A 23,764-nucleotide genomic window follows, 5' to 3' on the forward strand; every position below is an offset into this window, starting at 1 on the left:
GCGAAAGTTATGCGTGGAAAATTATTTTATTTATATATATATATATATTCTCAAACTTAGAAGATATATATATATATATATATATTTTATATCTTCTTTTTATATCTTAGAAGAGAAGAAGAAGATATAAAAATATCTTCTAAGTTCGAGAAGAAATGAACAAAGTTTCAAGAACGAACGGTTCGCGCGTTGTCGACGGTGTTCGAGAGAATGATGAAACGGTATCACAGAAATCCAGTAAAATCGTCGAGTTACGAAGCTGTCTAGCGGGCGTGGACGGATACGGCGCAGGTGAGACACGAACGAAGGACGTCGAACGCGGGCGCGGCAGTGAATCTTAACGGGCGGAACGTCTCCACGGGTTCGTGTTCTGTCGCTGGAACAATCGGGACTGTCCGAGAGGGAAGGTAATTAAGAGAACACGACGGCGACGATTAAACGGGTCCTGCCGAATCGGGTGAAACGAATTAACTCGACCGTCGCGAACGAGGGTTCGAAGATAAACGATTGAGGCCCGCGGAGGCCCGTGGCTCTCCTGTTTAACGATTCAGTGACGAATACCTTCGCGGACGCTGCGAAACACCCTGCCACGTTCATTTGAATAACACTCGCCATTCGTCTTAAACTCGTTAGGGGCTTAGTTGGCTAGCGCTGGTCGCTCCGGCTCCGTGCACCGTCTCTTTCTAGTAGTGCAGCCACAAATTTTATATGATTTACGATCGTAACAGCGCATGAAGATTGTATTTTGATTTTTGCGGACCTCGCGTCAAGATTCCGCACGGCGAAAGGAGAAATTTCATTAACCTTTGCCGAGCGACTGACAAATTACGCTCTTGATAACGCTGATACTCCGACACGTTTATTTATTTATCAACGTTTTCGAACGCGCGCGTTAACAACCGCTTGCACCGCGATTTCTTTCGCATTCGCGTTGATCGATACAACGTGTTGACCGGCGATTTCACAACCTCCGAACGGAAGAACGCGCGATTCGCGTCGTGACCGTCGATCGTCGACGCGTCAAACACGTTTCCGTTCTTAACACTTTATCGACCGCTAGCCTATTTATCGGCTTTTCGATTGCCAATGTTTATCGATCGCTAGCCTATTAATTGGCTTTTCGATTGCCAATGCTTATCGACCGATAGCCTATTAATCGACTTTTAGCTATCGACGGTTTTCGCTTCTTTACTGTTTTGTTAGTAGCTGACCTCCTGTATGCTGACCTCCCCATATCCTTATGAATTATAATTATAATAATTATATTATTATTTATTATTATTTTTAAAGGAATAAGCACAACACAATGAATAGCTAAAATTTAGCCGGTACTGGGAGCAAATGCGCGCGCGACTAAGCCAGTCCTTACTGAGTGGCAGCCTCAACCACGACCGGACGATAAAGTGTTAAGAATTTCTCCGATTTCTTGTACGAATTTTATTTGCTCTCGTTCCTGGATCTTCGCAACGGAAGAATCGAATTCCGTGCGAACATCGAAGCAACGAGTAACGTTCGCGTTTCGTAGATTATGTGCGAGATCTTCGTCGCGAGTATAATAATCGAGCGTACTGTGAAACCACGTCGATCATCGTTTCGCCGCACCTATAACACGGACTTTGTTGCCGCGTCACGCGAACTTTTACGGTTTTACGATTTCATTAAATGTAGCGCGGGCAATTTCTCCGACGACCCGGGGAAGCAAGAAACGAGAAGTCGTTACCGCGTAAACGAGGATAGCGAGAATTAATGACTTAATAGAGCGCCTAAGCGAGGGACTTCAACGCGGGGCGAGAGAGCGCGCGTACGTTGTTCGGTGATTCGAACGGCTGGTAATGACACATCAGCCCGTAAACATCAAATCCCCTGGCGAATTAAAATCATCTCGGAGGATAATCGGCGCGAGGGCCGAAGAAGAAGAAGAAGGAAAAAAAGAGGAGAGCGAAATTGCAGGAAATCGCAGCGAACGGAAGAGAAAAAGAAAACGGTGCCTGGCCGGCGCGGAAGAAAAGAGAGTCCTGCGATCCAGATACGAAAACGCGAAACCGGGGGACACGGCCGCCGGCGATCGCTGGTAGCCTCGAAACGTCAAATTACGAAACACCTGTCCCCCGAAAACGACTTCATTCGCATCGGTTTCGCGTGTTCCCGCCGCTCTCGTTCGCCGCTGCTCGTGGTGCACACCCTGCTATTCGCGCGTCCCGCGAACCAACACTGGCAAACCGATTAATGACGGTAGCGGCCCCGGATAATGCTCGGTGATCCATTGTTTAGGTGTTCCTGGTTCTGTGTTCGGGCAATAAGAACAATGCTCATTACGCGATACACGGGAGCGATAGGTCGGCGCTCTAATGGGCTGGGTGATTATGGCTCGAGCGGAATCAATTGCCCGCTGGAAACCATTTCCTCGGCGAGGAATCGCGTGAGACGCTGTTGCCAGCTTGTTCCGTTTGTGGGAGAAACACGCTCCGTCCAGAACGGATTTTTAATAGCGAAACGAACAACGAACGATCGAGTAACTCGATCTGTTTCGAATTGGAACGATCGATGTCGACTGAAATATTTGCTGTTCCGCTGAAAAATCTGTACACTACCCTCGAGAACTATCAGGACGTTCGAGAAGTCGACAGGATATTGTTGAAATTTCGTCAATCTGTTTCGAAGTTAATTGTATTAAATTGCTAGGAGTACATTTATGTGTACAACTGCATTATTGTAAAAATAACGTCAATTTTCTAAGAGAAAATTAAATTGTCTTTTCGACGATACTGTCCACCGCGTTTCGTAATTTCTTCATGGACTAATCCCCGTTTCATCAATTTGTCTATTATATCAGATTCTATTCCGTTCCATGCATTTTGTAGCGTGTTCCGCATAATTCAGAAAACGTATCGTACGAAACGAACTCGACATACGTTATCAATGAACAAAATGCAATAAATCGGTAAACTAATCGCACAAGTGACATAAGCTTGTAACTTGGTACGTAATTTCAACGATACGATGCCATAAAACTGAATATGTACCGAACACGAAACATTACTCAAACCGAATTTGAATTGCAATTTATACCGAATCAGCGGATAATATTTTTCGAGCGGGGTATATAAATTGATATTTTCGATCCGTATCGACACGATGCTCTCATACGAGGTTTATAGAAAATAATCAAGTACGATGATATTCGTACGCTCTTTTAACGCTGTCAAAGATGAACGAACGTTTCCACGAATGAATCGGTTCCCGATCTTTCCACCATCCTGCATACAAGTAGACGACGAGCCTTTCAATTAATAATCTGTTTATGCACGACGACTGTTATCGCGGCATTTGCATTGCCCATTAATAATTCCCACATGCGATGAATAATCAGCGTGACGGACGGTTAGTGTATATGTGCGCGCGTGTTCGATCGAACGGTTTTTGCCCGGCTGGAATGAAAGAAACTGTAGCGAATCTACGCCGTCGATCCTGATCCGTGGACAGTCCATTCCCTGAGAAACATGACTATTAAACGTCCACCTGTGACGTTTCCTGTTTGCGAGCCCCGTCGAACGTTCCGTTGCGCAATCCCCGCTAATAAATGCATAATGACGTCTCCATTCACCGGGTCGACCGGTGAATGAAAGAAAAACGAGCGTACGTACATCGGGAACCTGTACCGCCTCGCGTCGGACAAGAATGGTCGCGGGGCAATCGTAATAGCGGCACCGTAACCTGTAATTTTGTCGCGGCAGCGTGTCCTGTCGGTACCATTGTCCGAATCCTTTCGAGAGGAGCACGAATCGAACTCGCGGCGCTTCCTCGTTGTGAAACGGACGAATCGCGAGGCTCCGAGTATGGCACTGCTGAACGGAACTGTGGAAGACGCGCGTCGCATTTCGGGCTGCGTCGTCGAGGACGTCGAGGCGCGTCTCTTCAGCGTCCACCCGCTCTGGTTACAGCTCGCTTTTCAATCTGCGGTCCGATGCTCGATGCTTCGAGCAACATTATCTTGCGCTTAGACCGTACATAACTGTGGACACGGCTTCGGACAGCTTACCGGAGGCTAAAGATGAATCATCCGCATGATGTCGCGAAGAACTCGTTGTGTACAGAGTTATGTACACGAGAACCAAGTGGTTTTGGTAGGGGTATTACTCTCTCGTTGTACAAGGTATCGAGAATGTATCGCAATCCAGAAATGGGAGATTGCTCAGGTTATTTGAAGTAACTTTTTCCTTAGCGAAAATGCAATCCGGGGCTTCGTTTACGAGTTATTAACGAAAAACGCGGACCAATCGGAGAGCGAGCGCGGCCGGCGCTCCGCTCTCGTGGCCGACGCCGCGTCGCGCCGGCCGTCCGATGCAGTGGCGATGGCCCAGTCGTGCGCGACCTCCCATTGGCCAGTATTTTTCGTTAATAACTCGTAAACGAAGCCCCGGATTGCATTTTCGCTGAGGAAAAAGTTGCTTGAAATTACCACGAGAACCTCCCACTTCTAGATTGCGAGACATTTTGTGGACAAAAATTTTTGGGACATTTTTGCATTCCTTGGCTCACAGCATTTCACTGTCAGTCACCATCACGCAGCCGTGGACGCTAGAACATCGGATATTCGCGTACGATTGTTTCGATAAAGAATAACGATTTAATTGTTCATCGAAATGACTCTATTCCCCCGCGCGCCACAATCTTGCGCGGAAATCGATCAACGGAAATAGTCATCGCATGCCAGAACGAATTTTCCAGACGTGAATAACAGTGAAATGCTATGCACTTGCGAAGATTTTGTTACCAATAAATGTCTTCTATACAGCATAATCTAAAAGTTTTATAATCATTCTAAAACGACTCGGTTCCCGTGTCCCATCCTGTACAAGCTAAACCAGTATGACGTATCTGCGACATCGAAAGAGTGACGCGCCGATGTTCCAAACGCGCTGAACTGTTTTAATATTCTACATCGACGGACGCGCGAAAATGTTTAGCTCTTAGAAAGCAAGTTCGATCGATCAAATATGAAATATTACGCTCAATTAATACCCAAACGAAGAGTGAACGAAATACTTACTGGTGGAAAGTTACGTTCCCACCGCTATTTTCATTCTCTCCGCAGCCTTTGGGACAACGCGCGCGCGCACCGTCACCGTTCTAAAAAAATGTTCAAAATTAAGTCCGCACGACACGAAGATCGATGGCGAATGCGTGTAGATAGCATCGAACAGCATCCGAGGTTCGAGCTTGAAGCCCGATGCCGCGTCAGCCGTTTTGAACGATCATCTTGCCGCGTCACAGTGAACTATCTTTGCGGAGTGGTCTTCGCATCGGTGAACTCTTGGCTTTTCTGTGCGCGCACTGTACACACGCCGTGTCCAGAGTAGTATATATACGGTCTAAGGTTTCGCGCTAGAACCGTCGAAGTCGGAACGATTCCGTATGGTCCAGTCGTCTTCGGCCTTCGACGCCGAGACTTCTCATCGCCGCGAGGTAACAGAGAGACACTTTAGTGGTTCTTCCCAGATATTTTTTTCACCGTCTCCGGTTCTCCAGTTTCGCCCGGTCGAAGGGAGCAACAACGAAGACTCGAACGGAGAGAGTTCAAGGTCGCCTAGATATAGTCCGAGGGCACCGAACTCTCGTTTATCGCGGCCAGTCTGTACTGCGGCGTCTCGAGGCCCTGCTGGCTCACGTGGAGGTTCGTGCCGGTGTTGGTGGACGCCGCGGCCGGCATCTGCTGGTTCGCCGAGTTCGAGCTGAGATCGCTGTAGTAAGCGCTGCTCGGCGCGCTGCTCAGCGTCGGCCCGTCCGGTTCCGCGTCGCTTCCGGTGTACGCGGTGTTTTGGTAGGACGGGTGCTCGCCGTTCCTGCTCCCGATCCTCAGCTCCTGGTGGTGGTGATGATGGTTGTGGAGATGATGGTGATGGTGATGATGCTGCAGCTGGCCAGGCGGCACCGGCGTCGACGGCCCGTTCTCGTACATCTCGTAATCCGGTTCTTGTAACCTGAAATGATCGGATTACGAAAGTTAGCCGGCGTCGATCGGGCTCGATCGGGCTCGAGCCCGCAGGGTCCACGGCGCGTCTCAACCGTTCATTCATTCGATCGGAGGAGGATTTAGGCGTCGCCTCTTGCTTTAGCATGCTCGGCGACCCGGCTGGCGTCCCCCGCAATTCTCTTTCCTACGATTCGGCCGAGATCGTTTGATCCACGAAAGCGGGGATCGTGACGCCGAGCGAAGCGGTAGATGGACTTGGAAACTAGCGATTTTCGAATTCCTCCGGGAATCTCCGATGAGTCTTCGTTTTTCCTGATTCTTTGTCACACGTCGATAGCAAAAAAGGAAGCCTCGGAAATCGTATCTCGAACTTCGAACCGCTGCCGTTTTGTTAACCCTTGTATCGCTAACCGGGCACCCGGGTACCCTTTTCTTTCACATTCTCTTCGAAATCATCTTTGTTCCCGGTGAAATATATTAGGTCGAGTCGTAAATAACTCTGTTATCGGAGTTACTTTGTTTTTTTTTCTATTTGTTTTGCTTTTTTGTTTCATTTATTTCGTACCCTTGTCTATCCGGCGAAAGCGAAATAGATTCTACCTGGCTGCATTGGAAGTTATGACTCGACCTAGAATTTCGATATTGTTGTTTATTTGGCACACTTTCTATGGATGTCGGTTTCGAGTCTACAATTTTCTCGGAGAAGCACTACCATTGGACGATAGAGTTCGATATACGTTCGTTTAATAAGCGAAGGACACGGGTATCCTTATGGAAGGAAGAACAAGGAGCACTGGATGGAGTCGAAATTCTCCGGACAATTAACGAAAATAATATATTATTGCGGTAATAAATATAAAATAAATAAAAACGAACGTTTAGGTAGTTGTATAAAACAGCAATGTAATATGTAGGATGTCCCATAATTATGTTAACACCCGGAAAGGGATGATTTCTGAGGTAATTTCGAGTAACTTTTTCCTTAGCGAAAATGCAATCCGCAGCTTCGTTTACGAGTTATTAAGGAATAACAGTGACCAATGAGAAGCTCGGTTCCGCTCATTGGCTCGGCCGCCTCGCGCCAGCTGACCTCTCCTCTCATTGGTCACTGTTTTTCGTTAATAACTCGTAAACGAAGCCGCGGATTGCATTTTCGCTGAGGAAAAAGTTGCTTCGAATGACCCGAGGAATCGCCCCTTTCCGCGCGTTCGCATAATTATGGAACACCCTGTAGAAGCTCGTCTTAGGGGTAGCCGGGCACCACGGTCATAGAACAACGTCGAAAATTTTGGTCGTTGACATAAGGGTTGAACAACTGGTCGTAGGTGGCGCAAGAACTGGCCAACGTAAAAATAAATTATTCGAGTAAATATCGGGGAACGGTACCGCGGCCGGGCGAGAAATATGCATTGAATAAATTGTTGACTTTTACAACAAGGAATAATAAAGTACGGAACGAATATACTTGAAGCCTCGAACTGAAATATCACGGAGATGAAGATAGGTGACTTGCGTTACGCGTTCAGGCACTGGAAGTGTAAGCAGAATCAGGTTTCTAGTATCTGGCCGATCGACAGGTTTGCGCGTTTCTGAATAAATGCATGAGCGCCGTGCAGAGATATTAGACGACCCGGATTGTCCGTATCTCTTAATTATGTACGATCGGGTCGCAGGAATCCGCGCCGACGTCGCGATTACCGCCGCTCCGGTAACGGTGCATTTTAACAAGTCTCGTTTCCCGTAATGCGGCGCTTTTACGAGTTATGGTAACGTCGATCTAGAGTGGCCGCCGCACCCGGTTATCCTACGCGAGCCCAAGTTAGAGGGTTTTTTTCTTCCGTTAGAGCTGGTTCCGATACGAATATTACTCAAAGCTCTCTCTGGTTATCGTTCGCCGGACGATTGCCGGTTCCCCGCGTGGATCTCTCCGTTACTAATTGGGAGCGTTTCGACGCGGAATTATCGATCGCGAAAAGAATAAATTACATTTCCATTACGTTCGCGAAAGAATTGCGCGTCGGCGATAAGGGTTGTTTTCTTTTTCTTTCGAGCGTTCGCGTCGCGTCGTCGGCTGAAACTTCGAGATCGCTTAGCGCGGGAGATCGCATCGTATAATAAAATACCTATTAATTCCGACTTGCTGTTTCGACTCTGATCACTGTAACGTTTATCTTTCACTTTGCTCGCGGTGAATAGAATGATTTACGGTCGCATGTGCTCGCGTGCAAATAATGGGTTTCCAGCAGGGCTGGGGGAAAATGCATTTTTGAAATAGTAAATCGACTATAAATGTTGGTATCCTCTCGTGTAATAGGTACAGAGTCTCGTTAAATACATTTGTTTCGATATAGTAGTTACATATGGAAATAGTGTTTCGAATACATTTAAATATTTAACAGTTCGATTACCGCGTCACTCGTATGCGGGTAACGCAATTAGTGAAAAATTTAATTTCTATGCTAATCCATAAAAATTTCTCAGTTTTATTAAGATTCGCAAGATGCAAGAATGTTGAAATAGTAATCGATGTCGTATAACTTTGCTTCGCAAGTTTCATTTAATCGATTAAAATATTTTAATTCTATGAAACTTTAAGATGTAATTTTAAGATGGGCGGCCATCAACGTGTTAATATAATTATAATAATATGATATAATATGTTGATATAATTAATATCCATTTATTTTCCAAATTCTGTATTAGAAGTATGAGAAGATCAAAATATTTATGCATTATTTGCTATTTCAGAAATCTATTTTTCCCGAGCCCCGCTTTCGAGGTAAACATTCCGTTTTTAACGCGTCGACCGCTACGTCGGTCATATGCGACCGACAGAATTCTTTAATCTTGAACTTGAACAAACTAAATTCGATTGCGATCTATTAAGTACATCAAACTTTGTTCTGTCTTACAAAAGAAATTGCTATAACACAGATCTTGTTTACTCAACTAAATATAATATTTATATATATCGTTAGACAACTTGTTCCGGCTTTGTGCGTCTTTCGGAGCGTGCTGGCTAACGAAGCAACCCATGAAATTGAAAATTACCCGAAGATCTGCTGTGTCCGTCTATAATATTATGTACTATGGAAAAATTTGATAAGTCGTCGGCAGCAAACAGAGAGTTCAAAGAACAAATACGAACGGAATTATATTCCCAAGATGTAACGATACAATCTAACAAGCAACCCTGAGGGGACTAGGTACGTTCGAGATTAAATATCGATTTTATTTCGAGACCATTTTCTGGCTCGCCAAAAGGAAGTCGGCGATCTAATAGTCTATTCAGCCGCCGTGTTATCGACGGACAATCAACGGAATCGTTTTAATAGAGAAAGAGTGAGAGGGGGGGGAGTGGGAGAGGGGCAGAGAGGATAGAGAGGACAGAGAGGGAGAGGAATGAGAAAGAGAATGAAAGAGAATGGGGAGGGGGGAGAGGAACGGAGACGAGTATAGGCGGTACTAGCCACGGTCGATCGATTCGAAATTATTAAAGCGCGATGCTTCGAGGATCGAGCGACTACGTGTTCCGGGAGCAGGGCTGCCGGGTAACGGCCGCTTCGGGTATAAGCTATGTCGAAAAACTTAATTGCGGGGACTAATTTACCTTTTACTATGCCGCGTGCGTAGCGTGTCCCTCTGCAACGATCCGTCCTCGTTGCCTCCGCCGTAATGACGATGTAACCTCGCGGCGTCCAGCTCGTGGTACTCGTCGTCCTGCCCGCCGGAAGTTGTACCGTACGTCGAGCTTCCTCTCATTTGTAGCTGGAGATCGCTCGCGTAGCTCGCGGCCTGAGAGTCCAGTTCTGCGTAGAGAGCCTCGTCCGTTTGCATGTGGGTGTAGTGGTTCTCCACGGGGAGATTCATCGCCCGTCTGTGCTGCGGAAGCGACAGAGGCGTCGTGACGACTCCTGGCGTACCGCCGCCTCGTCGCGAGCCCAGCCACGACCACACATTGTGCCCTTGAATCGAATAGAAATCGCACGGTTACAAATGCCTAACGCCCGCGAAATTCCTCGCGACCGTTCGCGCGTTTCTTCGATCGATAATTTCGGGATGGAAGAAACTCTTGAACGAGACACGTTGCTCGATCTATTCTTGCACGTTTTGTAGGAATCGTCCGCTTGGAATTTTGTGCGGGCGAATGTTAACTCTTAGCGCTCCGAAGGCTCCGCTACGGAGACATTTGTCATTTGTTCCGTAACTCCGAAGACTCCGCTGCGGAGCCAAATGTTTTTAGCATACGTTATCGTCGGCGTTAGCAATTGTTGTCTGTAGTTAACCCTTTCGTTACGGGCGGGTTCTCCACCGCGGTACTTCCGCTGAACGGAGCGCCGCGACATCACTGCACGCTACGCGACGCCGATCGTCAGCGGGAGTACCGCGGCGGAGAACCCAAGCTGCTTGAATGTTTTCGTACGAAAAAATTTCTCTCCAAAGGGTATTTATAAATAAAGGGTATTCCAGGGTATTTATAACGTCTTAGCATGCGCTCTTTAATTTACAGTATGAGAGGAAATAACATTATGCAATATAATGCATCTTATGGAAGGCCACTATAGTGGCCCATAGTACCTCAGTGGCATCTTATGAAAGGCCACTATAGTGGCCCGTAGTACCTCAGTGGCATCATACGAAAGGCCACTATAGTGGCCCATAGTACCTCAGTGGCATCTTATGGAAGGCCACTATAGTGGCCCGTAGTACCTCAGTGGCATCATACGAAAGGCCACTATAGTGGCCCGTAGTACCTCAGTGACATCTTATGGAGGGCCACTATAGTGGCCCGTAGTAGCGAAAGGGTTAAAACGTGCTAAGTCTGTACCATTAGGATTAAACCATATTTTTATCTTTTCTATGGTTAGCAACATGGAGAAAAATAAATATTACGATGAAAATTTAGAGCCGAGCGATACCGAAGATGTATTTGATATTGGAGAGTTAAAAGACATTGTGGAAGACAATGTTGGTTATGATCCTGACACTTCGAGTAGTAGTGGCGAAATTATACTACCGAAGAGACGAAGAATGAGAATTATTGAAAATGGAAGCGAAGATTCGTTACAAGACTTGGATGAATGGCGCGATGTTACGGAAGAATTACATATTCCAGATAGAATACCTTTTAGCGTATTGTCACAGGTCATTGGACCACAAGTTCCTACAAACATTGAACAGCCGATACAATATTTTAAATTATTTTTCACGGACGAATTGGTAAATGAAATTATAAAGGAAACCGACAATTACGCAGAAAATGTTCTAAACTCGAAAGAAATATCTAGTAACTCTATTTGGCAAAGCGAATACTGTGACACTTGTACGAGTAAACCCAGAATGCACATGGGAGATTGTTACCAAAGATATCGTACCATGGTGAATTACAAAATTGAAAATTTATCTTTTATTTACAATAGGAAAATGTATATTTATAAAATCAATAAAATCAAATGCATTCGCAAGGACGTGTAATCTTTTCCGCTCGAAATAAGACTTCCTTTATCTCAGGCGCTCAGCTCCAAAAATGTGCCGGAGTTGCTGGTAGGCAATACTCGAGAAACGCGCGGAGCGCTAAGGGTTAATTTATCGAGTCGGGTTGACTCTTTACAGTATTTTCACGAGTCCGATGTGCAAATTTCTAGCGATCGCTTATCGAGTACAGATGTTATTCTGTCTTTTAAAATTCAAATAAAATTCTAATCATTTGTCATCAAGCGATTGGAATCGTTCGCTTGTTCGAGGAAATTTAGGCATAGAATAAACGTCGATCTCCTTTCCCCGCTAAGAAATTATTGCAATCGATAAATTTCTAATCGCGTTAACCGCGAAGAGAATTATACGTCAAGAGGTTAATACGTGTTTGTCTATCCAATTGTGCGAACGTATGGTCATTTCTTGAATTGCGTGTACACATGTCCATTTCTTCAATTGCTCGTACGGCTGTTCGTTTCTCGAATTGCTCGTGTGCACGATCGTTCTTTGAATCGCGTGTGTAAATGTTCATTTCTCGAATTGCTCGTGTACATGATCGTTCCTCGAATCGCGTGTGCGAATGTTCATCTCTCGAATCGCTTGTATCCGTGTTCATTTCTCGAATCCACGTGCAACATGTTCATCACCGCTTGCGACGCGAGTGCGTACACCGAACGTTCGATAAGTGAGAGACTCGCGGTACCAGAGGCGCGGCGGACGCTTATCGAACGGCCAATCAGAGGCACGTACACCTCGATTAGAAAAATGATTCGTGAAACACGAAGCGAAAGAACGTAGCCGCTATTTTTACGTCAACCTAATAATTTCGTTTGCGAGCATGTTGCGATGATTGAGAAGTTGAGGTGCGTTTTCCGATTATTAACATCGTTGTTTTTTTTCTGGTATTTGCGTAGTACGAATACACACAGTAATTTCTCCCTAATTCGCGCTCAAATTGCTCAAATGGACGATTTGGGAGGTGAAGATACGATTATTCGGCCCTTGCGGCTCGTTCTCATTGTTCTTGACATAAACGAGACGCGAGGCTCGGATAATCGTATTTCCTCTCCCCAAATTGTCCATTTTTGTGCGCAATCTGAGCGCGAATTAGGGACAATTTACCGTATTTTTAATACAATCGTTTCACGAAGTGTCCTGTCTAAGATATTACGTTGAAATACAGTAATTTCTCCCTGATTCGTGCTCAGATTGCGCACAAAAATGGACAATTTGAAAAGTGGAGATACGATTATTTAAGCCTCGGGGTTCGTTTTTATATTTATCAACAATCGGTAACCATAAAAACGAGACGCAAGGCTCGGATAATCTTATCCCCTCTCCCCAAATTGCCTATTTTTGTGCGCAATCCGACCGCGTCAATTACGGAGGCTTTGCGATAATTGGTTTTCGAACAGATTGGAACTGTTGCAACTGGCCCACGTACCAGGACTAGGCGCGACGTCGTGATAAGGCGGCAGCTTGTCCAATTCCAGAGGTGGTCGATCGGGTATGACAGCCACACCGCCACCAGCCCCGGCTCCTCCCCCCGCGCCGCCAGCATCCTGGCCGTTCGTGTCCTCGACGCCAACGCCGCAGCAGCCTGGCGGAACAGAAACAAAAAGGGTTCAGCTCTCCCACGTAACTCTCAGCCCCGGAAAATCCGTTGGAGAGACCGTACGCGAAAGTCGTGCTCGAGTTTCACCCGGGGACGGGGCCTAGAGAGCCCACAAATCGAGGCGAAGCTCGTGAAGTGCCAGGTGATCTCGCACGGAGAATCCTGTTACCTTGCCGGCGCTCACGTGTAGTCCTTGTGTACACGGTCGGTCTTAGTATGTACAGGGTGTCGAGACCTGGACTAATATTGTCCCGCGACGTTCATTGTGACGACCAAAAAGTTAATTGCGGTTCTTTGTAGGACAGTCCTCCGTTTTGTAGTTCAACCATTTGCCGTACTTTAACGAGCTTCGCTCGTAATGGAGATGTTTAGTAATAACCCGTGAAATACGAATGTTATTCTATTCTTGTAACACGTATCCGGACCTTGTATCAAGCTTATTATAATTGTCTTAACGAACACCTTGTTAGAGTGAGGTGAACTCGAACTTTCCTGATCAATTTTGATCTTCTTTTTTTATGTTCTTATATCAATGATTATGTTCTTTCATACAGCATGTTTAAAAACGTTGCGTTATACTGTAGTTTCCAAACATATAGATGTAATTTTGCAAATTATTCCGAACAATGTAAGAGGGTTCAGTGGGAATAAAACTGTTTATTCCTGTCGCCAACATTTAAGAATTCGTGTAAACATAGGCGTACAATAAACGTAAATTTTCGTTTTCTTTGCAAGAAGAATGATTACATTTCAAACAGTTCGAATCGTTATAAATGAAGAAAATGGTGCGGCAAGGGGTTAAACTTTCTCTAGCAAATTCATATGTTCTGTTAAAACAATTTGTACGGCCCGAACCTCGTTTCAGAGATATCAGACGAATATGATCCAGGGTTTAGGTTGAAATTTGACAGAAATCACGCGAGTATTTTTAGAAGCTTCCCAAGCTTTACTTTGCGCAACGCGATGATAGAAGAGATGTTGCTAAACGAGGATTTAAATGTAAGCTAGCCGAGGTACGCCACTATTACAATAAATTCTCCCCAACTGTTCCTCGGCTTGTAAACAAAAATGGACAATTTGACAAGTATACGATTCTTCGAGTCACGTTTTTATAGTTGCAGATTGTCAACGACTATAAAAACGTGACACAAGGCTCGAACAATCCTCTTCCCAAATTCTTCATTTCTGTTTCCAAGCTGAAGAACAACTGTAGAGAATTTACCGTACATAAAATTTCTGATTCCGAACAAACAAAGACACCGCCGAGGATCCGACGTCCGAGAAACACCGCGCGTCCCTGCGCATAACCTGTCTTTCGGAAACACCCAGTATATAGCACGCGGGTAGGTATTCGAATCACCGCATTATGACATAAGCCCCCCCGATGGCAGGGCGGAGAGGGACGCGGAGAGAAATGAAAAAGGAAGGGCAGAAACGGGGCCGTTTTCTGTATGGCGGTATTGTGGGCCCGTCATCGTGCCCGTCATGGAGTTTCATAGAAACGCGGCACAGATTTTTGGGGATGGCGAAAGCCGGAGGAGGAGGAGGAGGAGGAGGGGGGGGGGAGAGATCAGGGGCGGAATAGCGGCAGGGAGAAGGGACGGGGGAACGTGGAAGTGATCTGGCGAGAGGGCGGAGGGAAAAATAAAAGGAATTCGGAATTCATAGATCAGAGAGACCGCCGGGCCCGGAACGCCGGTAAGTAGGCACGACAATGCCGCGTTGAAAAAACGAGATTATGGGAATCCCATGGGCAGCGGCGTGTCTCTCTCTCGCATGGTCGCGCGGCTCATAACCCGCGCACGTACGCTCGCGAGTTCGGTCGGGTTCCCTCGGGTTCCCGCCACGCTGGTTTCCGTCGTGTCCGGGCCGTCCTCCGCGCGTCCTCCGCGCGTCCTCCGCTCGGAGAGGCAGCGACGACGCGGCTTGGCGGCTGTCACTTGCCAGGAGATAGAGAGACTGGTTCTCGTTTTATCGGCGGTGCCCTTACACCGGGCGGGAGGCGCGCAGCCGGTACCCGGGGCCCGGCGTGGCACGGTCTAGACGCTATTTTCTCCTCCGCCTTCCGAGAAGCTCGCGAGGATAATCGCTGATGCGCTCTAACGTCCCGGAATGAAAAGCAGGGATGACGTACACGAGGAGAAATTTAATTCTGTCGGCTTAGTGCCCCGCCGTTCCCCCCCGGCTCCGCGACCCGCCGTCGTCCGGTGTATTTATAACAAGACGTTACACCGCAATTTACATAATTAGGATCTATGCAAGACGTCCGCGGGTAATGGACGCGAGCAGCCCCGGTCGATTTTCGCGCGCGCGCGAGAATCCCCGATCGAAGGTCGTCCAGAAAGCTGCATCCGGTTTCCATGGATCTGCCGGGATTCTTTCGCTTTCCTCGGGTATTTACTGTTTCGGCGCGTGTTCGAAAAATATTCCGCAACGACGCTCCTCGTAATTCCAGGAAAAGTCGACGGCGATCGTCTTATGCTTCCCGAAAAGCGTTCCACGATAGGTATATTTAACTCGAGAGAAATTTGCGTCGCGTTCGAGCACCGACGCCACTTCTTAACCCTTTCGCGCCGAGCGGCATCCACTCGACGATCTGTGGGTACGGGCGCCGCATATATGCGGCATCGAAACGAAGCGTATACAGAAGACGAGGATGTGTAATTTGTAGCAAAAATGATAAAAGAACGGATTCGCGGTACGAGTGCAAAGATTGCGATGTTGGCCTTTGTATAGATCCTTGCTTTCGAATATATCGCACAGAATTATATTATTAGTTTTTACATATTATTATATATTAATAATTTTCGTCTCGTTATTAATTATGTTAAACGTTTAATCGTTAGGCTTTGTAATTATATAAATACCTATGTTACCTATAATTTTGTAAGTCTTTTTAAATTAAAAATGTAGATATACTTGTTACATTAGAGCAACGATTGTTTTATTCGGCACAGTTATTGTTTAAGACTTGGAACAACATATATACAGAAACCACGCGCACTGTGCATATTTCCGGTGCGAGTTTCCGTTCGGTGACGATACTTCGGCGGATGGAGCTGTCGTAGCGAAAGGGTTAAGACAGCTCCCAGAACTTCATCGTCGGCCACGCGCGAATGTCCTCTTTGCGAAAACGGGTATAATTTTCTGGACGTTCCTTAACGTGCCGGAATCGTTGCCGGAATACGCCGGCATTTTTGCAGCGATGAAAAGACGACGCGACCGCGGCACGCGAGCGGACACCGAAGAAAATTTGTCCCTCGTTATCCCGAGATAATTGCCGGCTTCGGGGGACACGAGAGCCCCGCGATCCGCACCAATTACGGGTCCCCGGTCTTTCCTGGATTTCAATCGACGGTACGACACTTTTCCCCCTTCCGCGCGACCCTAATCAACCTTCTATTCAGACCGTGACTGGGCCCGGTGGTGCTCGATCATGAAGCGGACCGGACGGTCGCGCGACTTCATTTGCGCGCGACCGCTTAGAAGACCGACTGCAATCGATTACGTCCACGAGCGTGGTGTAATCGCGTTATTTATCGTCGGGCGCGGGTCCCCGGCATTCGAGTGGGCCCGCTCGGGCCTGCACGGGGGACCGCCGCGCGCGGCCACGCACGCACACGCTTCGCAACCGACGATTTAACATTCCGAGGCAAGCGTTAGCGCTCGTTTATTGCTATCGTAAATAAGGCGATGTCGATTTATCGGCACACGGATTCGCGACGTCCGTTGGACCAGCCCTCGTTTATAATTGCGCGCGTTCGACTGTCCCTCCGATCCCCGTCTTTTCTTTTGCCGTCGATGACCGACGGACGCCCGCATGTTTTTGCCTTGCTCGAAACTGTTCGGTTCTCGGTGCCCACCCGGTTCGCCGATAAACGGTATTGCAGTTTTCACGGAGCATTTTTAACCCTTTCGCTCCGAACGACGGATATATCCGTCATCCATATGAACACTCGCGGAGCCGAACGCCGGATATATCCGACATCCACATGATCGCCCTCTGGGGACGAACGCCGGATATATCCGACATGCTGGTAAAATCGCGACCTAATTTTTGGACTGCACCGCCTCTTGTTACTATTGCGTGAATCTTTGACGAAACAAACAAACGACAGTCCGAAATAAACGACACACCATTCAAGTTATATTTGTTCTACCTGCATTTCCCATTATTATTGTGTTACATGTCATAAAGGGATAGAAAATCGAAAGTACTAACTTTAGGACTAATTATTATGTATTATGTTTTGTATTATGAATATTATGTTTTATTTGATTACTGTATATTATATATTATTTCTTCACTTTTTCCATTGTTAATGAAACTTTTTTTACCTATTAAATAACTTTATATCTTATGCAGAAATTATAACTATATTGTTTTAAAGAAAAATCCCTTTTCTTCCCAAATACACTATCCACGCGCAATGTGCACAATTTCGGCGGGTGGTTCCGTTCAGGAGGGGCGCTACGGCGGACTGAACCGCCGTAGCGAAAGGGTTAAATAGTTACGCGAGATAAGAATTGTCCGAGTTAACCCTTAGCGCACCACGCGTTTCTCGAGTATTGCCTACCAGCAACTCCGTCACATTTTTGGAGCAAAGCGCCTGAGATAAAGGAAGTCTTATTTCGAGCGGAAAAGATTACACGTCCTTGCGAAAGCGTTCGATTTTATTCATTTCATGTTGCTAAGTATAAAAATGGGCAAAAAATGTTTTAATCGTAATGGTACACACGCTGAGCACGTTTTCACTACAAATAACAATTGCCTACGTCGACAAAAACATAGCATCTTCGGTGTAATCGTGCTAAAAACATTGGGCTCCGCAGCAGAGCCTTCGGATTTACGGAACAAGCGCTAAGGGTTACATTGTAAGAAACATGAATTCGACGAGGAACTTTTAATAATCGTGACAAGTTGAGAATTTTAAGCGGGGCTTCGCCGCGCGGTGAACGATCTCGGATTTAGAAAACGCGTTTCTCGATTAATTTCGAAAAAGAAAGATATTCCGTTCGTAAACGTGTCGACATACTTTCCGCGACGACTGTGTAACATTTAGACACGGCTACCTTCGGAGCATGGAAAGGCTCCTGTAAAAACGTCACCGCGGCCCCCCTAAATCACCGGATGAAATCGTGTAGTTGAAAAGCTCCGAGGACCGACCGATCATTGGTAACAGAATATTTCGTCAGAGCCGAACTGTCGCACGAATTCCGCCGAGCTATCTGTCGTATCGTCGACGAACCGTGGTTCGGTGGGCGGTAGGAGTAAACCACGCACGAAACACACCGTGGCACGCGGTTCCACCGCGATTACGCCATAGTTCCCACCTACCGGACCAGGTGAGGTAATCGGATCCGTTCCTTTTCCAGGCTGTCGCGTCGCGTCGGCCATCCGTGGACGCGTTAACCCGCGTGATTTACCGGATTAGATGGTTCGAATATTAATTGGACGACCGATGCGTTAGCCCGGGGAACACGGACGCGTGAAAATCGTGGCCTGTCCGCACAGCGGGGGGCAGGGGCGGTGCGGGACGCGCACTCTCTCTTCCTCCCTCGGTTCCTCCCTTTCCCCCCCCCTCGCTCTCGCTCTCTTACCCTCGCTCTCTTGCTCTCTTACTCTCTCTTACTTTCTCCCTCTTGCTCCCTCTTACTCTCTCTCTCTCTTACTTTCTCCCTCTTGCTTCCTCTTACTCTCTCTCTCTCTCTCTCTCTCTCTCTCTCTTACTCTCTCCTTCTTGCTCTCTTATTCTCTTTTTCTCTCCCTCTCACTCTCTCTTACTCTCTCCCTCTTGCTCTCTTATTCTCTTTTTCTCTCCCTCTCCCTCTCACTCTCTCTTTCTCTCTCAATCACTCACTCTCGTCCTCTCTTTCTCTCTTCCTCTCTTCCTCTCCCCCTCGCTCCCTCTCTCTCTCTTCCAGCTCGACAACGCCGAGGGATTCTGTTTCCACGGGCCCCGGACTCATTCCCGGCGACCCTGATTTCGTTTTTCGATGTCGTTATGTCGGAACGATTTTCGGTGAAGCGAGAAAATTATACGTTCGGCTCGGCGTTTTTTGTGGAATTCCCCGGGGATAGACTCGTTGCCGCGGCGTCCGGGATATTCTTTCATTGGCAACTCGACAGACGTACTCCGGCAATTCCGAAGTCTCGAGCCCCTCACGAGGGCTCCGGGATGATGAGAGGTTTCGATTGAGTTTTCTTGAAAATCGATCTTTCGAGCCACTCTCGGCGAACGAAGACGTCGGTGGGTAATTTCGAGAGCGTGGTCTCGATATTTCTTTCGATCGCCGAGCCGCGTCGAAAAGAGAAGCTCGATTCTTTTCTTTTAAGTAATATTTTCGAAAGAGAACCTGTCGCGCGTTAAATTCGTTCAAATGATTCGATGGCTCGCGGATAGAATCGTCGTGGTATTTGTACAATTTATTAAAAGAAATTCGTAATCGCTGATCTTCGATTGTTAAAGAAACCGATAGAAGCGTTAAGGGAAAGTACGGTTCCTTCGGTAGTCAATTTTCTTGCGAATCGTAAGAGAACACGGTATTTTCGATCTTAATTTCAGCCCTTCCGGCTGTAGGAACAAATTTTTCAGGTGATGCAACGAATTTCATTGATTATTATTCACCTTCGAACATGTCCAAAAATGTTACAAGATGTCTCGACCGCTAAGTATCGTATAGTAAAGGAAACAATTTTTTTTTATTATTATTAACAGACTGCGGATTCGATGCATTTATGGAAAGAATTGGTAATAAATGCTGTTATATTATTTTCAGCATGTTTTAAAACTGTTAAAAGGAGAAATACATCGTTGTGTAACCACTATTTCGAACGATCGAAGCGCAAAGTTTCTATTTAGCGCAAAGAATCGCGGTCCAATTGTTATTCGTCTCGAAACGCAAAAATGTTCGAAGAAAATTAACGAAGCAAACGCGTAAGATCCATTCACCTAAATTCTTATATCGTTGTCGCAACCCAGCGTAACGTGCTTTAATTTTCTCCGAAGAAATTCCAAAGATCCAGAGAACGGTTCCGAAAGCGGGGCACAGATTTCGAAGCGCGAATATCGAATCGATCGACCACCGCTCGGATCGGCTGCGATCTACCGACGGCAGGTCGCCATCGGCAGCAGGTAAAAATCGAGTCTCGCCGATACCATTTTCTGACCGAAATGACGCGCGCTAAGAGCCTTTCACCACGGCGCGATCTAGACGCGTAAAAAGCCTGCGAAGAATACGCGCGCATTCAGCGGATGCACGCGATCCCGTCGTTGACTCTTTCAGGGTGCAGCAGCTGATTCGGCGTATCGGTCTCGAGGAACGCGCGATAAGCCGATTAACGCATTCGATTCACCTATTCTGCCCGGCCCTCGAATCCCCATTGTGTCCCGTCGATCGCACGGGAAGCCGGCGTGCACGGTGTTCTCCGGTTATCCGTTCCCTCGCCTTTTTTCCTTTTTATTCTGTTTCACGCAACACGACCTCTTTCAGCCGTCCATTAACGCCTCTCTTGTCCGCTGGTATTCGCGCGGCGCCGATTCCTCGCGCGCCGCTTGTAAGCTTCGAACGAACTTTCATTAATTCCCGCGATTCTTTGCTTTCTCGTTCCTTTTATTTCTCTCTCTCTCTCTCTCTCTCTTTCCCCCTCTCTCTCTCTCTCTCTCTCTCTCACTCACTCACTCTCTTTCTCTCTTCCCCGTTCTCGTCTTCGAGACGAGATCGCGCGCTATGAAATTGCTCGTCTCTCGATAAGCGACATCGTCCCTCGTTTAACGAACCCCACCGTGCACCGTGTAAGCCTGAATTCCAATTATACCGGTACGAGGCTACAACTATAATTTCATTTGCTGGCAAGTTTATAGAGACGTCGGGTAAATATGCGCCGACGATGAATACCGCGGGACCGGGCTTTTCGTGTAATTGATAGAAACTTAGACGGACGGAAAGGACTTCCGGATGCTCGCGCGAAGACGCGCGCGCGCGCGCTCGCGCGCGCTCGCGAGTGCTCGACGCAGCCTTCGACGCAGACAGCATGAGTCTCTGCTTCTGCAGCATCAGCTTCCGGGAACTATCTTCTATACATATAGGCATTCCGACGGTTTATCATTAAAGTGGATAATTTGCTTTATCCGTCGTTTTCTTCGTTCGTTCGTTTCCCCGATGACTTTCTAAAATCTCTCGCACTGCATTTATTTCTGTCTGCGACCAACTCCCGTGAAAGAATCGGAAAGGAAATGTTACCGGAGGTTGATTCGTTCGAAGAATAACAGCGGCAAATACTATTCGGATAAATACAGACAAGGTTGGCAGTGTGTTAACCACTTGCATTAACCCTTTCGATACTACGAGCCACTATAGTGGCCCTCCATAAGATGCCATCGAGGTACTACGAGCCACTATAGTGGCCCTCCATAAGATGCCATCGAGGTACTACGAGCCACTATAGTGGCCCTCCATAAGATGCCACCTAGGTACTACGGGCCACTATAGTGGCCCTCCATAAGTTCGATCGTTTGTAGCGAATAAAATCAGTGCTTACTGCAGAAAGATAATTCACCTTATTTTTCTCTCAACAACGGATAAATAGATATGCCTTATTTTTTTCAATTTTGTTCAACTTCATTTGGATTAACCCTTTTGCTACGGGCGGGTTCTCCGCTGCGGTACCCCCGCAACGATCGGCGTCTTGTAGCGTGCAGCGATGTCGCAGCGCGCCGTCCAGCAGAAGTACCGCGGCGGAAAATCCGCCCATAGCGAAAGGGTTAAAACGAGTCTGACTCGGGAGGAAGATTTCATACGCGATCTGCGAACCGAAATTACTTTCTGTGGCAAGAAAGTCTTTTCCGTGGCAACAAAGTCTTTTCCGAATCGAAATTACTTTCCGTGCAAAAAAGTCTTCCCCAAATCGGAATAACTTTCCGTGGTAACAAAGTCTTTTCCGAACCAAAATTATTTTCCGTGGCAACAAAGTCTTTTCCTAACCGAAATTACTTTCGTGCTCTCTTCTCCCCGCCGGTTTCCCGGCGCGGCTCCGCGCCGGTTCGTTGATCGTATCGTGCCGCGGGTGACTTTAAATCAGAAAGTTAATTAGACGCGTTTCACTGTCCTTTATGTCGGCCGTCCGTCGCGTCGCCCTGGTACCCTTTACGAAGCGCGCCGGTAGCACGGCTGAATATATACACGCCGCCGTGAACGGCTTTCATTATGCGAACTAATTAAACTCCAATCGACGCTGACACTCGACGCCACGGCTCTACTATGCTTCTCGTTTGCACCGATCGACGCGGCACGTCGCGAGCCTGTGTGAGGCCCCGGTTAGGGCCCCGCCGAGGCACCCGTGTCTCCTTCTCCCTCGTCTGGACAGCGGGGGGCGCCGGGGAACCCTCTCGCGCCGCTGCCGCGCCGCGCCGGCCAGCCGATCCGGCGACATCCGGATACGTACGCGGACCTTGACAAGAGGAAATGGCAGCAACAGAGACGCGTTGCCAGTATTCGCTTCCCCTTTCGGAATAAGATCGATTCGATCGCTAAGTTTCTGGGAACTCGAGGGCCGTGGTTGTTGGAAGTGTGAGGCGCGACATGTTGCTCGGTCTAATTGGCTACTCGGTGCTCGAATTTTTAGCTGACCGAACCTTCCTGCACCATGCACCAGCGACAGACGCGCTTGCCTCGTACATGGTTCCTTTGGGGGAACGAGAGTTTTTTCATTCGAGACGCGAATATCTCGCGTAAGAGACGACCGTCCGAGAAGATAGACCGCCGCCATTTTGATATATTGTAGCCAATAGCTTCTCGTTCCTCGAATTATTTGTTAAATTCACATTCCCACGTTCAAAATTAATTATCAAACTATTTAATTATCAACTATCAAATTTATATCTCATTATATCAAAAATCTGTTGCATGCGTCAAGTAGATTGCCGATATTTATGCAAAATTAAAAATTATTTTCGACAATTGCAACAGAAAGAAGTCGGGCAGAAATCTCGTTCTTTCTCTCTTTAAGCGAGTAAAATAATAATACGTGGATGTTCCCAAGTTCTTTTAATACTTCCATCGCGTTTTAAATTTTAATTATCCATTTCTGTCGTGAACGCGTAAAACCGCGGTCTAGTCGTAAGACTCAATTTCATATGTGTAAAAAGCACTAAGTTGTACAAAATGAAAATACCGTAGGTCGGGGAAAACTGTTTCGAATTTAGACTTAAAACGGCAAAGGGTTAATCGGCAAGACGATGCGACGCAGGAGCTAGAACGACGACGTTTGGAAATGTTCGACCGGTTCGTTGCTCTTGGTTCGATTGAAACAACGTTGTTAACATTGTATATTAATTGTGCCAAGCTTCGTAACATTATCGTCGCGCACCGAACGCGAGAGCGTGCACGGCGGATTCGAATTCTTTCCGGTTCGGTGTCGGCACACGTGGCGAGCCCTTTCGAATACAGATAAGGTTACAGGGAATATTCACAAAAGGGGGTATAATGGGAATTATTAAGGGGCGGATATCATATTTGAACGGGCTGCGAGGGAACCATAGAATAGGTGGAATCGATATCCCGGTAGGGGCTCGGTGTAATTATGAATGATTTCGAATATGATCTGTCAGCGTTGCGACTACGATCTCGACACGCTTCGATTGGCATGCCTATTGTACCAATTTCGTGTAATTGGACCGTAATCATTCAAACTATACGTT

The 23,764-nt window shown here is 47.0% G+C and overlaps 1 protein-coding gene across 1 annotated transcript in view; it reads right to left on the bottom strand.

The window, feature by feature from the left end:
* Window positions 1-2,499: 2,499 nt before the first annotated feature.
* LOC117228880 (uncharacterized) overlaps window positions 2,500-23,764 on the bottom strand; it is a 204,310-nt gene continuing 183,045 nt past the window's right edge. The window contains exons 5-7 of the mRNA XM_033484917.2: window positions 12,894-13,049; window positions 9,585-9,939; window positions 2,500-5,981 (exon numbers count right to left, since the gene is read on the bottom strand). Coding sequence (XP_033340808.1) covers window positions 5,588-5,981; window positions 9,585-9,939; window positions 12,894-13,049 — 905 coding nt within the window. The 3' untranslated portion in view covers window positions 2,500-5,587. The remainder of the gene's footprint in view (window positions 5,982-9,584; window positions 9,940-12,893; window positions 13,050-23,764) is intronic.

Source organism: Megalopta genalis, chromosome 1 (assembly GCF_051020955.1).
Source record: "Megalopta genalis isolate 19385.01 chromosome 1, iyMegGena1_principal, whole genome shotgun sequence".
In the NCBI taxonomy this organism is placed as follows: Eukaryota; Metazoa; Arthropoda; class Insecta; order Hymenoptera; family Halictidae; genus Megalopta; species Megalopta genalis.